The sequence below is a fragment of the Festucalex cinctus genome, chromosome 13 (genome assembly GCF_051991245.1).
Source record: "Festucalex cinctus isolate MCC-2025b chromosome 13, RoL_Fcin_1.0, whole genome shotgun sequence".
NCBI classification, from domain to species: Eukaryota; Metazoa; Chordata; class Actinopteri; order Syngnathiformes; family Syngnathidae; genus Festucalex; species Festucalex cinctus.
Genome location: NC_135423.1, coordinates 25,881,061 through 25,899,185, shown reverse-complemented (window position 1 = coordinate 25,899,185; position 18,125 = coordinate 25,881,061). Strand labels below are relative to the sequence as shown.

Here is an 18,125-nt window from a genome sequence, read left to right as displayed (position 1 = left end):
GACATTTCTTTGGACACGAGTTGAGAGCCATTATCAGAAATAAGATGGACAGGTGTTCCAAATCTACTGAAGATTTCTCCCAGTTCCGCAACTGTCTTTTCAGATGTTGTGGATTCATCATAGCTACTTCGGGCCACTTACTGTGTGCATCGACAGCAACTAGAAACGTTTTCTCTTCAAAGGGACCCACAAAATCAATATGAATGCGGTACCATGGGTCCTGAGGAAAATCCCATGGATGAAGTGGTGCTGCTGGTGGATTGTTTCGGGTTTTGTGACAAGATGAACAACTCATAGCCAGGTGTTCGATTTCTTTGTTCAGGCCTGGCCACCAAAAATAACTTCTTGCCATTTCTTTCATTTTCACTATTCCACTGTGTCCGGCGTGAAGTTGATCTAACATTTTGGCACGCAGCGACTGTGGAATGATGATCCTCCTTCCCCACAGCGGACACCCGGACTGGACGGTAAGTTCCCACCTCCTATTGATGTAAGGTTTCAAGGTAGAGGTATCATCTACTGAACGTACATTCATGACCATGTCCATAACCACTGACAAATCAGGGTCAATACGTGTCGCCTTTTTCACTTGGGACGCCGTTATTGGTGCTCTGTGAACATTCCTGAAGTAAAAGATTTCCACTGTGTTTGATTCATGTTTCGTAACAGGGAGTGGTAACCTTGAAAGTCTATCTGCGTTGCAATGAGAGTCTGATTTGTGATATTTGATAGTGTAGGAGTGTGCCCACAACAGTAAAGCCCACCGCTGAAGACGTGAATCTGCAAGAAATGGTATTCCTGTGTGTGGTCCCAGGATAGTTGTCAGAGGCCGATGATCTGTGACCGGTGTAAACATCCTACCGTACAAGTACTGGTGAAATTTCCTAACCCCAAACACGATGCTCAATGCTTCCCGTTGCAGTTGAGCATAATTCTGCCCTGTTCAGTGTCCTGGATGCAAACGCAATCGGTCTGTCCTCACCATTTGGGAACACATGAGAGATGACAGCACCCACTCCATAGGGTGATGCGTCGCATGCCAGCTGAATTGGTCAAGAAGGGTTGAAATGTGTCAACACCTCAGATGTGGTCAATGCATTTTTAGCATCCTGAAATGTGTTCTGACAGTCACTGGTCCATTTCCATTTCTTGTCTTGACATCCCATACGGAAAAGATCTACAAAAGTTTTGTAAAATTTGTATCTATTTTATATGAGACTTGTAAGTGTCATATATGAGAGTGGAATCAGATATAAAATCCTTAGTAAAGTTGTACAATCCGAAACATATATAGTTTGGGAATTTAGTAAAAAAATATATATGACAGCAATTCTACATATAATTACCTTAGTAGATCGCGTGTGTATTATCAAACTTAGTGGAACAACCATCATTTAACTTGTATTGTAAGGGGCCAACATTCTGCGCAACAATCGTCGTGTGTGTGTGTGTGTGTGTGTGTAGGGGTGTGTGTGTGTGTGTGTGTGGGGGGGGGGGGGGGGGGCTTGCTCGTACAGCGGCCGACTTGCGCCAAAAACTATTTGATGAGAGGGGCCCTCTAGCGTGCCAATTTCTGAGGCAATCGTCTGCATTAAGAATACCGCCCGCCCATTTAAAAATAAAAGTTGAAATACCTCTCCTTTTGTTCCGAAGTTTGCAAGCCACACTTGTATCAACTAGGAATCATAATTCTGACAAATAAGTTACTGGAATATTAATTATTTTGACTTACCTTTCATAATTATTAAATGGGTAATATGCATTAAAAAAAAAAAAAAAAAAAAAAAAAAAAAAAAGCATATTAGTTTTAAATTACACCGTATTCAAAATGTAGTGGGGAATTGATAGAGAAAACAACTCATTTACTCCAGTCTTTCAGTTGAATTTTAATTGTGTTGAAAATATGAGAATAGTACATTACAAATGGCAATACTGAATTTTTACAGTCCAACAAAACAATCACTGCCAGTGACATATTTGATTTACTGACAACATGCATTGCACAATATCTCAATCAACACTTCTGTAGTGTTGTGTTTCAATGCAAAGGAGAGAATTGAAATGATACTTTGTTCTTCTGTCAGTCCATGGGAGTAGATATCCCAAGTTTCTTGAGAGACACTGTCCTAAAATTATTTTAAAAAGAAGCACCAATATACCAATAAATACCAATAAACAGAAGAAACCTTAGAGCCTAACAAATCAGAAAATATTTGTTGCCATTTTTTTCCAAGGTTGTTATATCTGCCATTTTGGGCATTTAAAAATGGCTACTTTTAAAAACGAATTTCTCTATCTCGCCTCAAGGATGACCTAAGATCAAAATTTTAGTGGCCAAATCCACATTCTTAGGGGAAAGGAATCCAGTGAAGATAATTACATTGTAAATGAGACATATATGGGTGGATATTTTAGGTTTTTTTTATATCTTTGATTTTTTTTTTTCATATCTTAAATCCGGTAATCTGGATGTTTATACCTAAAAAAACAAAACTTATCAAAAACACTTTCTGATTTGTTAGGCTGTAAGGTTTCCAAAAACATATAGTTTGACAAATCTTGAAGAAAATCACACAAACTTTTTTTTTTTTTTTTTTTTTTTTTTTACATAGTGAAGCTGACTAGGAGTGCAGAAAATAATATCTTCATTTTGTCACAGTTTCTCTACTGCCAATTTAATTTAATTTCATGTCTATTTGCCTGACCTGTAGCATTGTAGAAGATCCTGCTATTTGCTGTTGTATCTCCATAGCACCTTCATGTGTTTCCTGAGAAGGATATAATTAATCAACTCAATGAAAAGAAAACAAGAAAGGGTGACTTTGTATAATATTGTAGTTTTGTCCCACCTGTGTTACTGTGAGAAGTTCTGTTGTCTGCTCTTCTATTTGGCTACCATCATCACTTTCCTAAATGAAACAGATTAACGACTGAAATAAATAACTGTAGTTTAACAGCACTCACCGATAATTCCATGCATACAATTAAACAAATAATACAAAAATAAATACATAATAATACATAAATAAATACGATTCCGTTTTCCGCAAGGTTACTACTGGTCAATCCACCAAATAGACTGCAGTGTCCAATTAATTGCTTCAATATGAACCACTCTACTCCAGCATTTTAAAATGTCAAAATTGTCTTTAGTTTACTAAAGGTTTTTTTTGTTTGTTTGTTTGTTATTGTTCGTATTAAAGCATTTGGATGCAACAATATGTTGGAATCTAACATATTGTTGCAGGCCAGGCCAGGCCAATGCTGGTATGTCCATCATACAGTTAGATGGACTTACCAGCATTGGCCTGGCATAAAAATGAAGTTGTTCCAAGGCTCTTTTATTCACTTTTTTTTTTTTTTTTACTAGATTGCTAATGTAAGCCATTGGACATGTGTTGCCATCCACCACAATCATTATGGATGTTCATAGTAACATAAGATATATAAAATGCTTTCCCAACGCTTACTGTTTGTCTCTTTGTTTGTCTCGATTTTCCTATTAAAACAATGCACAGCAAATCTTAAGTTCAGCACTATAGAATAAACTTTGCAGTAGGAGACATACATCACAGTCATACCTTTTTTTCCATCTTGTTAAAGTTCGTTGTGGTATCATCGTTTTCTGACGTTGTCTTTCTTTCCGTTTTGGCATAGCTGTCAACTGAAGGTTTCTCCAAAATCCCCTAAAACAAATTAATTAAGAATAAATCTTATCGGCCTTAAGCACGGATACAGTGTGAAATCGTGACGCAAATTAAAAAAAAAACGTCAATAATATAAAAACTATCGATCAGATAAAGTTAATTAAGCTTCACTGAACCGGATGTAGTTCCCTCTCTGTCAGCGGTCTTACTTGAAACGGGTGTGTACAAACGGTTCCTAGTTAAATACATGTTTCATCTTCATTGCGTGCACAAACACAAGATTATAGGAACAACTGTATTGCAACAATTACAGACATTAGAAAACAATTTCTTATTCTAAAATAAATAAATAAATAATAATAATAATAATTGACTCAATTGACTCAACCGTCCTCGCGATTTTTTCCTCCCTCCGGAAGATCTTGCAAAGTGACACACCACGAACGAATGGTTTTCATTCAAAAGAAGCGGCAATCTTGCAGCTGGCAGAAACTCGACATATTAGCGGTAAGTAAATTGGTATACAGGAGTTTATATTTTAGACTGTTAAATTTTGATATGTATCAGATTTTATTGTTAAATCAACAAAAATAAAAACTTAAGAAAAAATTCCAGCTAACGTCAACGGTAGCCGAATAGCCAATGTTTAACGGCGGCCGTATAACTAACGTTAGTGGTAAGCTAATAAATCCTTCAGCTAACGTTGGCCGAATGTTCAAAAATACACATCCAAATGACTAAGAAATGTTGATTAGGTTTTGTAGATATATATTTTTTTAATTAATTTAAGAAACGAAGTGGATATTTTGCAGTGACGAGCGTGAGAACTACAAGTACACTTTCTGCACCATTGTCTTGTTTAGGCTATATTAAATTTAGATTACCAGAACCTTCACACTTTGTCTCATGAAGATTAACGGTGAGATTTTTTTATATTCTCTCATTAACAAACATCAAACACAATTTAATATTGCGAATTTGTAATTTATTAGTAGGCTATGTTAATTAATGTTGAAAAATGCTTTTTAGCTGCCTGTAATTATATATCCACGATGTATGGTCATATACAATGAGAAGTTACAGTGAATATTTACTTCATAAAATATAGCATTTTTTGCTGTGTATATAACATATTTTTTCCCAGAAAAGCTTATGATTAACATTTATTTACATGGGTATTTTGGCCATTAATTGATTGCCAAGCAAAGTAATGATTTAATGTATTTGATGAACAGATGGAGAGGAGGTTTGCTGTGGTGCGGTGGAATGAAGGGGAGGATGCTGGTAAACTCAGTGAAATAAAAACAGAGACCATAAGGGGATATGATGACTCAAAAATGGACGATCATGGGAATCCCATTGCCACCTACTCGGCTTTCATCGAATGGCGCCATGGGAAGAAACAACGAGGAGGGTGGCCTCACTACAGAGGCACTGTCATTTTTGTTTGTGGTAAGTTTGTGTTGCCATGATTTAAAGTCAACGTTGTCCTCACTACAGTTCAGTACTTGTTGTGCACCTTGTATGATTATTATGTAAGGTAGAAGGTGGAACTTTCTAATGGAAGTGCTTTTTTTTTTTCATTAAAATTCCATTACAAAATGCTGAAACATTGTCAACTCTCAGCTGAAAAGTTACATTAACCATCACAAATAGACACTTAATTTAGCTTTCAGTGAATGTATGAGCAACATTAAAATACAATGAAATTAAACCTAAACTCTTAACCATGGCAGTCTACATCAGTGCTTACATATTTTCTTATAAATGACCCCTGAGCTGACATAAATTATACCATTGCTTTTAGATGTTCTATTGTGACATTGTGATGTTCAGTATGTGTTCCCAGTTGTGACTACCATACACAGTACATTGTATGAGGTTTATAAACCCATGACCAAAATAACATACCGGTATTCTACCAAGTATTAACACTGATTTTCATCTGCAGTTCCCCCTATTTGCAACTGTCTTCAGTCACAATGTGGCTTGGTGTCATAAAAAGTAGTAACTAGCTGCTTTAGTATATGTTTGTTTGATTGTTTTCTACCTATATTCTTTAGTTAATCGTTTTGAGGCAACCCGTAAACTCAACTCACTACTTAAGGAAGATGAACCTGCACCGCTGACCAAGAGGGTATCAGTCCCCCCCAAAAAATACCAGGATGATTCAGATGGCTCGACGGACACTGAGATGCAGAGTCAGGCTCAGCCAATGCAAGTCAAGGTAGCACTGGCATCAATTAACTTTTTTTTGCTATTTTATGTTGAGCATATTTCTCTGTGATATAATGTAGCAAGCGGTTAGGGCAAAAATATTAATACAAATAAAATTATTTGAATCTCTACAATGGGGTAGATGTCACGGACCTCTGGGTTTCACACATCAGTGCTGTTTATGGCTACTGCTGGCCGCGTTCCAATACTTGCACCTCTACCCCTGCGCCTTCTAACCACACGCCCCTGCCGATGGGCGGGACCGCGCAAGGCGTCTCACCGCTCTGAACTGTTTTGGACAACTGAGACAGACACACTACACACTCGCACCCATCGATGACAAGCACAGGGACGTGGCCCCACAAGTCACAAACAGCAACCGGAAATAGTGCTGACGTGTGAAACACGGAAGTCGGAAGTCCATTATGCAAGTTTCTTTTGGACGAAACACATTAATTAAATTACCGGTAGTTGTTTTAAAATAAAATTTAAAAAATATATACATTTAAAAAATCCAAATATGTAAGTGTTTTTTGTTGTTGTTTTTTTTAAACAATTGTGCCGCTTTTGTAATTTTGTAGTGTAGTAATTGAAATTATAATTGAGCACTACTATAAGTGGCTGTTCATTGCTAGCTATTAACAAATTATTAGTATTATTACTGAATCTGTTATCTGTACAGATCAACTGCTAAATTCCACCATTAACAGAGGCTTTATTTTTTCTGTGAATTATTCTGCTTCACACCTAGAAGTCAATGGCTCTCACAAGTAAAGACCCTGCAGAAGACTTTCTGAAGATGTACGAATGTTCACAGCCTTCTCCTACTAAAAGTCCAACAAATGTGGGCGGATTCAAAAAAAGGATCAGAGACTTGGAAGAAGAAAATGCTAAATTGAAGGATTTGGTTGTTCAAGGTATTCCTTCATGTCACTATTTAAATTGTCAGATCTTTTATGTCTACATCATTTAAAGCTGTAATGAACTGTATGACAGGATACTTGGCAATCTTTGAAGAATGATCATAACCAATGTTTTGTTGTGGTTGTACTGTGTTTAGATGTGCCAGAACTTCTGCGCACCATGAAAGAGCTAATTGATGTGGCTGTACCTAAGAGATCCAGGGTGGAGGTTATCACACCTTCACAGCCCAAACAAAGTTATCTACAGTCCAAGGCCAGTTCTTCATATGACAGTTCACTGCAATCCACATCTGCCATGTCCAGTGTCAAACCCAAACCCACGTCTGACATTCCGCCACGGGTTGACTCTAAGTCTTCTAAGGTAATTGTTTCTTAGAGAATTAATGCAGTGGGTAGATCTCAATAACTTGTAACGATTATGACTTTTCTGATCTCCTTTTATTTCCAGTTTCATGGGTACATATTTGAATCCCAAATGTTCATCATGTGTGCTTTACAGGTGGAGATCTATCCTGGGACTGGAGTAATGATCGAGAAACTGTCATGGGCCTATGCTCTCAATGCAAATTCAGCCACAATCTTTGTGAGGCATCTGCTCACTGCAGTCTTCCCTATTGAGACACTGTTGGTGAGCAATCTCCGAGGAGGCAAACGAGGTGGAGATGCTCGTGAACCCCTTGACAAGATAAAATTGGATGCCATTTACAGTACGTTTTCTACTTTTCATGTTTTGTGTTTTACCTGTAGACCAGTGCTTTTATTAAATTTATTTACCTCAGACAAGGAACTTAAAGGGATCGTTCGGATTTTTTTTTGCCGAAAAGGCAAACAACTTCAGGCGGAAGTATCAGCTAGCTGGCTGCAGTGCGTCGGTTAGCGTTCTACAGGGCGCCGCGCAGTGATACGAACAAACAGAAAAGTAGTGGCTGGCGGTAATGGCGTCTGACTTTATTCAGGAAAGAGTATTGTGATGGAAATGTATCACACTTTTTAAAACAAATAGTTTTTAGAAGAAAAACGCTTTATTTCCGTGACCCCAGCCAGCTTGCTGGACTATTTTCCTCTCGTCCAACGCCGGACCAGAACTGGTGTCAGGGGTAAGTCAGTGCTGATCGCACACACGGGAGGTGAGGATGAAATTGTGATTCATGTTAAAAAAGCCGAACGATCCCTTTAAATGAAGGAAGAGTCATTAAATGCATCATACCAATTTTTTATGATAGCAGATTCTAAAGCAACAATAACTTTTCAACCAAGATGACTGCTTTACGGCATACGTGACCCCCCCTTTTCCCGATTCGTTACATACATGGAAGTCGATTTGAATGTCAACGCAGAAAAGACAAAACAATTCTTTATTGTAAACAACATGTTTAAAGAACATGTTTTTGTTTATTTTATTATATATTTTTCACCTTTCGGAAACAATATTGCAGGTTAAATCGATCTCCTCATATCATTTGCAACATTGACATCCGAAAGAAGGGCTGACGGGTAGAAGCCTATGGTTAGTGTCCTATACTTTAGTGGTTCTCAACCGCGGTCCTCGAGTACCCATATCCAGCCTGTTTTCCATGTCTCCCACAAGCAACACAGGTGTTTCGAATGATCAGCTTATCAGCAAGCTCTGCGTGAAGGCTGATAATGATCCTCAGCTGTGCTGGTTGTGGAGACGTGCAAAACAATATATTTGTCCTTTTTGTTAACTTCTCCATGCATATCTTTTATATGCAAAATTTGAGATATGAATATGTAATGATACAGTACCATACTTCGTAGTGACTTGTGACTTTTATTGGGGGGGGATATATTTTTATAGGTGCAACGCTTGAGAAGTGGCCTGGGACCCAGGTCTCCAGCATTGGTAGCACGATCAATGCGAAGATTACCGAACTCTGTGGCAAAAGTAAACTTAGTCTTGCATCTTCTTAAATGTAAAATTTATATGGTGAGTTCCAAATAGTTATCACATGGTTCTGGTTCAACATAAAAGCAGTGAATCTACTGCTGTTATGTTACAAATTGTTTGAAGATAGCTGTTCACTGCTGTTAATAAAGTTTGTTAAAATAATTATTTGCCTAAAAGTCATGTTTTCCTTTTTACTGATATTGAAAGACTGCATCATTCATGTAACTGGTGATATGGTAAATGGTAGAAATTTGTTGTTGCTGGCATATCTTTACTTTATAGTTTTCAACATGTTTTTTACTGTAAAAACTTAATTCAAAACTTCTGTTGGTTTTATTTATATTATTTATACACACAGTACAGGCCAGAAGTTTGGACGCACTTTCTTATACAATGCATTTGCTTTATTCTCATGAATGGTTGGTTCCTTTGTAGATTCTCACTTGAAGGCATCAAAACTATGTATGAGCTGATGTGGAGTTATGTACTGAACAAAAAAAGGTAAAATACCAGGAAAAATGTTTTATAATATATTATATATTTGTAACAATAGCCATCCTTTGCTCTGGTTACTTTTTTATTTATTTTTTTACTACTTTTGGCATTCTTACGTCTGAGAACTCTTAAAGACTGTTTGGAAAACCCTTTCAGGTGTGACTGACTACATTTTGAAGCTCAACAAGAGAATGCCAAGAATGTTCAAAAAAGTAATCAGAGAAAGGGGTGGCTATTTATTTATGTACTGTATTTATTGTATTATTTTCAGATTTTTTTGGTAAGTACATAACTCCAAATGTGTTCAATAGTTGTCATCATAGTTTTGATGGCTTCATTGAGAATCTACAATATACGTAGTCATGAAAATGAGGTATTGAATGAGAAGGTGTGTCTCAACTTTTGGCCCATACTGTTCCCATATATGTTTTTGGCTAATCTTGTATATATTGACATATAAAAAACCTATATGAAACATATAGATAACGTATAGTTTCCCTTTAAATGAGATATATTTTTTATACAGAAAACATATACATAAAGTGTAGTTTTCCTTTAAATGAGATATATTTTTTATACATAAAACATATACATAAAGTGTAGTTTCCCTTCAAAACAGATATATTTCATATACATAAAACATATATATAATGGTACACATTCATATATGAAAAATATATGTTTTTATGTCAGACATATGATGAATATACTGTGAAGCTTACATGAAACATATATGGAAAGCATATTTTGCCATAGTCATTCCTTATATTTCACGTACATATTTTTTATATGTTTCATACTTAATACTTAGAAATTTGTGTATGAAAAGTAGAGATAGACCGATAATCGGCCGGGCCGATAATCGGGGCCGATATTTGACATATTGGTACATATCGGTATCGGTCTGTTTTATTAATCTGACGGCCGATATGAGCGATCCATTTAAAACTCCGTCTTTTCGCTTCGAATGCAGCCCAGAGCGTCTCTGTCTGTTATGGAGTCCAACTCCAGCAACGTAACGCCCATAGCAGCATCTGATTGGTTAGCTGTGCAAGAGCCAGAACCAATCAGTAGTGTATGCCTGTATCACAGTAGCCGGTCACACACGCACCCACGGACACAACGCGAGACACATGCTTCGAAGGTAAGTTAAAAGAGAAGAGACTCCGCTGAACTTTTCACCATGATAAGCTAAACACATTGAATTATGTTGTGTATTAAATGCACTATATGAATGGAGCTGCATTGTCTTGCATTGAATCCCCGCTAGCTAACAGCGGTGTGTTCAGCTTAGCATGTAGGCTAACACCCAGTAGCTAATTCGCTACTTGAACTACTCGGGGAGGGAATCACACACATTTTCACTTAATCAAGTAAATAATGTTTGTTACAAAGGTTCCAAATATTAACAGTCGTCATTATTATATTGTCTAGTTCCATGTTAAGAGTAGAGTAATGTCATTATATTTACCTCTCGTGACGCACACATTGCATTCTGGGTCACGTCCACTACTTGTTGCATAGCGGTTATTATGCAGTGAGATGCCACAGTGACACTAAATAGCGTTTAGTTACTTTATATTGTGTTTATTTGTCGCACTGGTTTGCCATTGTGTGCCTTAAGCTTCGACGTCGATTTGATTGACAGCTCGTTGTGCACCTCGTTAAAGTCCGCTCCGTAACAAATTAAGTGTCTCAAACACCGTTTAACTACATGAACGTGTTCTCTTCCATATGTTTGGCATTAGTAGAGAAGTGCACTAAAGTATAGTGTGCTTATTTGCTCGTTTTGTCTCTCTTTTCACGTCATGTCTGCCGTCAGTTGGGACATTATCCTCTCAATGGATGCCACTAATATGTAACATCTACGGCCGTACACGGCTGCAATTAATGTTCAGTGATGTAATTTCGTTACGTGCATCATACTTTGAATAATGAGCTCATGTTTGGTGTGTTGTATAACTTTCTCGTGTGTTAGTAACTATTCATGTGGACAGCTAAGATAGTGCTTGTTAATGTGAATTAGCAATGTTGCAGCCCAGTTATTATTTAGACAAGTACATCTGTGCCATTAAGTGATACAGTAGTGAGAGAATAGTGTGCCCATATACACACACGTGTCTATAAGTGTAAAACACATTAAACAGCAGAAACTGGCAGCGGTCCACCGCAACAATGTCTGTTTAACCAAGTTATTCTTACTATTATTATAACCAAGTTATTTTACTCTACCTTTTTCTGCATTGATTGGGGCATCCTAAGTGGCAATAAACTACATGATGAAGTGTCTTTTGACAGTTCTCTTGTAGAGAGGAGTAGCATGATATTGCTGTTCTCGATTTAAGATCCTCAGCTTATCAAAACTGTCTATATGGTAACAATAACAATAATCATAATAAGGTCTACAAGAACTGTATGGTGTTCAGGGATGAATAGTTTTTCTCATGGAATTTTTTTTATTTTTTCTTGCTGTAGTAATAAGTAATGCCACAGCTGATGCACATTTTGAATGACAGGGTTCCTCCTATTACTTCAAAATATAAAAATATAACATTTATAGAATAAAACTACAAGTATCCCAAATGCTATAAAAGGTAATGTCACATTGGCCCCCACATTTAACTCCCCCCGCCACCAACGTCTTATTGCAGATAGAAGGATGTAAAATGAAAAGTGCAGTGTGAGAATCCATTGTAAAGAACTGTTAGGGTTTGCATTATTAAAAAATTTGGTGCCAACATTTTAACTTTTACTGCAAATGAATATCGGCTTCAAATATCGGTTATCTGCCTCCTTGACTACCGATAATCGGAATCGGTATCGGCCCTGAAAAAAGCATATCGGTCTATCTCTAATGAAAAGAATGCGAAAGTGGCCACTTTCAGGAGTAAATCATATATAATCCTTTAAGCACAACACACTTGCTTTTTATAAGTTTTATCTATGTCTTTTCCGTATGGGATAACAGTTCGTGAAGAGGTTGTAGCAGTGATGCTAAGTTTGGTATGAACCTTCCATAGTAGTTCAGCAATCCAAGAAATGATCTCAGTTGACTCACATTCTCGGGTGGAGGTGCGTCAACGATGGCTGCGATCTTTGATAGTGATGGATGTAGGCCTTTTTCATTGATGACATGACCTAAATACACAGATGATTTCAGAAATTCACATTTTTCCTTGCGAACTCTGAGTCCATACTCACTTAGTCTATGCAGTGTTGCATCCAAATTTTGAAGATGCTCTTCATCAGTTGCTCCTGTGCACGGTATGTCATCAAAATAACACTTTCCCCACGTAATCCACTCAGGATTCGATCCATGGCACGCTGAAATAGAGCTGGAGCTGATGTGATACCAAACGGTAATCTGCGATATCTGAATAGACCTTTGTGAGTGTTTATTGTGAGCATTTCACGGGACTCTTTATCCACATGCATTTGCAGGTATGCTTGGTTCAAGGCAATCTTACTGAACTTTTGTCCACCACTCAGTCCTGCAAACAGATCATCAATCAATGGGAGTGGATATTGCTCTGCACTCAACACCAGATTTACAGTCACCTTAAAATCCCCACATGTGCGGATTCCTCCATTCTTCTTGTGTACTGGGCACGATGGGAGTTGCCCATTCACTTGTTGCAACTGGTTCCAGAACTCCACTTTCAACCAATGATTCCAAATCTGCCTCAACTTTGTCACGAATGGCGTAAGGCACTGTTCTAGCCTTCATGAACACTGGTTTGCTTCCTGGTTTTATGTGTAGTTTGACAGTGATGTCCTTCATGCAATCCAACTCTGCTCGAAATACCTCCTGATTCTTGTCAAGGATGGTTTGCAGCTGTAAATTCTTGTTTGACAACTGTCTCACTTCTTGCCAATCAAGACGTAGGGCTTTCAAGCACACGCCCCATGATTGGTGCAAAGTTACCTCGGGTAACATACACTGGTAGCTTGGCAGTTTGGCTGTTACGCTTAACAGTTATCTCAGTCATTCCCTTAATGTTCACCTTATGTCCTGTGTATGCCTTGAAAACAGTGTCAGAAGGACGTAGAGGCAGATGTTTCATGCATTTCTTGTATACTTGATACGACACAAGGGATGCTTTAGAGCCAGTGTCTATTTGCATTTGGACTGAGTGCCCTTCCAAGTTAGGGTTAGCCCAATAGCAATCTTTGCTTTCATCTCCATTCATTACACGTACTATGTTCACGTTCATTTCTTCATCAGACGAACTTTTGTCATTCTTCACAGTGTGAACTTGCCTTTTCTTTTTAAACTTCTCCTTGTTACTTTTGTCCTTCTTTGTCTTTTCCGAAGTCTTCTTGTTCCGACATGCTCGTTCCACATGTCCCTTCTTGCCACAGTAACAACAGTCCATTTCTTCACACCAGCAGGTGGATGCAAGATGGCCTGTTTTGCCGCACCTAAAACATGGTCCTTACTGACTGGTCTGACTGTTGGCAATTTTGTGCACTCTTCCAGTAACATTTTAGTTGTTCAACTTCTTTGGACACCATTTCCATAGTGACACTGATGTCAATAGCCTTTTCCAGAGTCAGGTCACTTTCAGTTAGCAACTTTTTCTGTGCTGCTTAATTTCTCAATCCACACATGAGTCTGTCTCTTAGTGTGTCATTTAGCACCTCCTTGAACTCACAATGTTCAGCTGGCTTCCTCAAGGCTGCTACAAACATGGTGACAGATTCACCCTCCTCTTGATTGCGCTTATGAAATCTAAATCTCTCCGCAATAACAAGTGGCTTGGGTGAAAAATGTCCATTTAGAATGGCAACAAATTTCCTCGTATGTTTTAGTGCCAGGGGACGCTGGTTGCACCAGATTCCGGAGCAGGGTAAACGCTTTAGGGCCCATCACACTCAAAAACGTTGGCACTTTCTTTCCATCTTCAATGCCATTAGCTTGAACAAAGTAGCCAAAACGCTCAATGTACGAGGCTTGGCTGGCTATAGCAGCCGGTTCATACCCCAGTTTGCCACCATATCAGAACCGCTACGCAGACTCACAAAAAAAGACACACCATTCAAGTTTGGACCAGAACAGAAAGCAGCTTTTCAAACATTAAAGACAAAACTGGTAGAAGCTGGAACTTTAGCATATTTTGACAAGGATGCCCCCACCAAAGTAATAGCTAGTAGGGGTGTTAAAAAAAAAATCGATTCGGCGATATATCGCGATACTACATCGCGCGATTCTCGAATCGATTCAATAATCGGCAAAATCGATTTATTTATTTATTTATTTTTTAGGATTCACACCTTAAGCATGGAAGAATGTTATATGAACGGAACATTAAGCCTTAATATTTTATTTCAATGCTGTTCAAACATGAAACAAATTACAACCTCTATAAGACTGAAATTTCAGATAAATAAATAATACATTTTCATATAAATCTTACACTCTACAAGCTTACTGATTAGTATTTTCTAAATTTGAATGAAAAAAAATCGCAACAATCGACTTATAAATTCGTATCGGGATTAATCGGTATCGAATCGAATCGTGACCTGTGAATCGTGATACGAATCGAATCGTCAGGTACTAGGCAATTCACACCCCTAATAGCTAGTGATGGGTTGAGGCATCGTGAAGCGTGTTGACACAATGACACACTGTCGACACTGTGTTGATACTGTGTCACTGAATACTTACACCTGCTGGAATTTAAAAGTCTCTGCAGGCAACCCACTTAACAGTGTAAACTGACACTGATTAGATGACCTAGTATCTCCAATAATAACATTTAAGTCTTAGCATTCATATTGTATCATTCCATATCTTTAAATGTGAACATATATTATAATGAAAAAAATATCTAAATGAAAATCATGTGAATGAAGACACTTGTCAACTATAGTCTTCACAAGTTTTTATTAAAAAAAATAAGTTTCTCCAATGTTTTAAAATTCAGCCTGTTCCGTTTCTGAGAGGATATCTCTCCTGCTGTGGAGAACACGCGCTCACAAGGCACCGAGGACGCAGGTGTGCACAGGAACTCTTTTGCAAGAACAAAAAGGTTCAGATAGCAAGTCTTCTGGCTCTTCCAATACGTGGGTGGGTCTTGCGTTCGTCCAATATTCCCCTCCGCCAAGTATCGCTGCACTTCTGATATAGCGTCAGTTTTTGCACTTCTACCAAGCCGCTCCACTTCATCGTCCAAATGCTGCCACAGGCCATCTAAACAATAAAAAAAAATGACAAAATTGGCATTTTAGTTCAATTTCCAAAAACAAACAAATAATGATGACTAACATGCCAGATGTTGTTGCAGGGAGCTGTGATGATGGTCCGGGCTGTGCCTCATCTGTGCGCCCGACGACACACACACACACACTCAGACCGCAGTCTGGTGATGGCCTCACTGCACCTGGAGGAACTGCGGAACCCAAGTGATTTGAATCTGGGGTCCAGAAGTGTTGCTAATGTTAATCCACTCATAGACTCGAGACTGGAAGCAGTGTCTGTGACACGACGCTTCAGGTGTTCGTGCAGTTGTTTGGCTGGCTGTGTGTGCAAGGTTGAAGCGTGCCGCTCAAGTGCAATATAGAGCATTTTCATCATCGGGATGACCTTTGAACCTGACACTCGCCTCTCTTCAGACAACTCCACTGTAGCTTGAGCAAGCACTAGAAGTGCTTCTCTTATGATGTTGAACTCATCAGCTGTCAGTGGAGTCAAATCCGTCTTTAGAGAGGCCAGAGATACCCACACTGGTTCCCTGTCATCATGCAGCCTAGACAGCATTTCATAGATGAGTTTCAGAGTTGACCGTCCCATCTGTTGCTGCACCTGAGCGAGCTTCTCCTTGCCTGTAGTGCTAGAACGAAAATAAGTGACTATGTACCTAGCTTTGTTTCTGATGGCTGTAAGTGCAGGGATCTGATCGCATGATTTTCTAATTATTAAATTAAGACTATGTGCAATGCAAATTGAGTGGCGGATTTGGAGGTGTCTAGCGGATGCTACCATGTTTGGCGCAGCGTCGTTTACTTTATTGGTTATAGCCCAGTCATCATGCCCCTTTTGACCTGGGCCAAATTGTCAGCAGTGTGACTCTGTGGAAAGTATTTCACACCCAACACTGATGAACACAACTGCAAATTGTCATTAATGTAGTGACAGGTCAGAGCCAAGTAAGCCTTCATGTTCAAAGAGGTCCACATGTCAGTTGTTAAACTCACTGCCACAGCTTGCTGTACTGTACTTCTTTTTTCACTTGTTTCCGTTCCTCCTGGTATTTGTTGGCCACCATTTGTTTGATGGTCTGAAAATTAAAACATTAGCAAATCAATACATGCAACTTAAAGATTAAATAAATTGCCTATATCAATTAGCCTACTACTTTATGTAACTTGCACACACCTTTCTTGTTGGCAAAACATATGAGGGTTCAAGGACATTAATAAGTTCCTTGAACCCTTCACTCTCCAAAATGCTGAGGGGCTGGCAGTCCTTCAGAATGAAGTTCAGTAGTGCCTCATCAAGCAACTGCTTCCTGAAAGCTTCCTGTCATGCTTGGCCCGATAATGCCTCAGCATTGAGGAAGTGCTTTTGTTTGTGTAGCACAACTCTGATGAACAAATGCGACATTTCACCTGCAAAAATAATGTGAATGACAAATTAAGAGTTACCTTGAAATTGATTTGAATTAGAATGGAACAAGTCTTAAAACAGAGAGGAAACAAGGAGTTTGAAATAAATAGCTTATTTTCAGAAAGGAGTTAAAAATGGTCCCACACGGCAGACGACTTTCTTTTCCCCTGGGCCTGCTCCATCATCCACAACAACGTCCACAAGGAACAATATGAGTGTTTCAGGAGTTGCATCCCGTTGACAGATGCGCTTCCTTATAAACACTTCACTGAGTTGAGCGCGTTCTTGCCGGTGTTGTGCCGCAAATGGCATCCCGCCTGAAAATGCATCCCCTCTCGCGGGAGCGCGCTTACATCACTCGCTTACGTCACCCTAACCATACTTCGATTTAAAGTCATAGCGCCATGAAATTCACCCAGGTTGCAGGAGCCACTTTTGTTTATACTTTAGCGTTGGTGGGGTGTTAGCGGGGTGGTTGATAAGGTGTGTGTGTGTGTGTGTGTGGGGGGGGGGGGGGGGGGGGGGGGAGAATATATTTTGTACTTTTTTGAAACAGCTTTTACGCCCGCCTGAGACGAGCCACTTTTGTGTGTGCTTTAGCGTGGGGGTGGGGATGGGGGGCAGCGTTTGGGTTGACTGTGAAAAGACGCTGGGGCGTGATAGATTTTGTAGTTTTTTTGAGACAGCGAGATATGCCTGAGACGAGCCACTTTTGTGTGTGCTTTAGTTTTTGGAGACAGTCCTGTGACAGTGATATGCCTACACGTCATACGAATTGGGGGGGTGAACTGTGCATTGACGAGGGGTTAATTATTATTATTATTTTTTATTTTTTATTTTTTCAGGTTTAATGCTTATAATGCGGCGAAATGAGCAAGGTTTTTCTTATGGATCTAAGTATAAAATGCGTGCTTTTAATGAGATGATTCTTTGATTGTTTATAAATGGGTCGGAAACAATTGCGTTTTGATTTGGAATATAAATTGTCGCGAAAACAATATGTGTTTTTAACTGAAAAGTATGTTCTGCTTTAAAGAATTATTATTTTCTATTTTATTTTTATTATTATTAATTCAATCTCTGCTGTAATAGCCTTATTTATTGATTGATTTAATTATTTATTTTATTATCTGTTCTCATTGCTGCTGGACATGTAAATTTCCCAAAGGGAGCCATCCCAAAGGGATCAATAAAGTCAAGTTTAAAGCTTATACCTAAGTACTGTGCATTGCTTTGCAACGGGACAAGACAAGAAACAAGTGTTTTCTGCTCATCTTCTAAGGACGTACATGTCACCATTTAAAACGTCATCCATCCAACCA

The 18,125-nt window shown here is 38.6% G+C and overlaps 1 protein-coding gene and 2 long non-coding RNA genes across 5 annotated transcripts; 1 reads left to right on the top strand and 2 right to left on the bottom strand.

Moving 5' to 3' along the window:
* Positions 1-1,867: 1,867 nt before the first annotated feature.
* LOC144033803 (uncharacterized) lies at positions 1,868-3,947 on the bottom strand. The gene is made up of 4 exons (XR_013288081.1): positions 3,582-3,947; positions 2,850-2,909; positions 2,706-2,768; positions 1,868-2,126 (listed from the first exon to the last, which is right to left on the bottom strand). It is a non-coding gene; the product is annotated as an uncharacterized LOC144033803 (long non-coding RNA).
* On the top strand, positions 3,559-8,853 carry LOC144033800 (uncharacterized). The gene is made up of 7 exons (XM_077542143.1): positions 3,559-4,154; positions 4,883-5,099; positions 5,711-5,874; positions 6,616-6,781; positions 6,925-7,148; positions 7,287-7,494; positions 8,607-8,853. The coding sequence occupies exons 1-7, from the start codon at positions 4,095-4,097 to the stop codon at positions 8,717-8,719; spliced, it is 1,152 nt and encodes a 383-aa protein (XP_077398269.1). The 5' UTR covers positions 3,559-4,094; the 3' UTR covers positions 8,720-8,853.
* Positions 8,854-15,062: 6,209 nt separating this feature from the next.
* LOC144033331 (uncharacterized) lies at positions 15,063-17,136 on the bottom strand. 3 transcript variants are annotated; one of them, XR_013287936.1, is made up of 4 exons: positions 16,950-17,136; positions 16,573-16,805; positions 15,463-16,474; positions 15,063-15,387 (listed from the first exon to the last, which is right to left on the bottom strand). It is a non-coding gene; the product is annotated as an uncharacterized LOC144033331 (long non-coding RNA). The 3 variants fall into 3 exon arrangements; XR_013287935.1 differs by having other exon boundaries at positions 16,573-17,136; XR_013287937.1 differs by having other exon boundaries at positions 15,467-16,474; positions 16,573-17,136.
* Positions 17,137-18,125: the final 989 nt, after the last annotated feature.

Bases quoted from the DNA above. Each gene is read 5' to 3' on its own strand.
- LOC144033800 (XM_077542143.1), top strand. From the start codon at position 4,095: ATGGTTTTCATTCAAAAGAAGCGGCAATCTTGCAGCTGGCAGAAACTC. The intron at 6,782-6,924 runs GTATTCCTTCAT...TACTGTGTTTAG, and splicing joins GAAGGATTTGGTTGTTCAAG to ATGTGCCAGAACTTCTGCGC. The intron at 7,149-7,286 runs GTAATTGTTTCT...TGTGCTTTACAG, and splicing joins TTGACTCTAAGTCTTCTAAG to GTGGAGATCTATCCTGGGAC.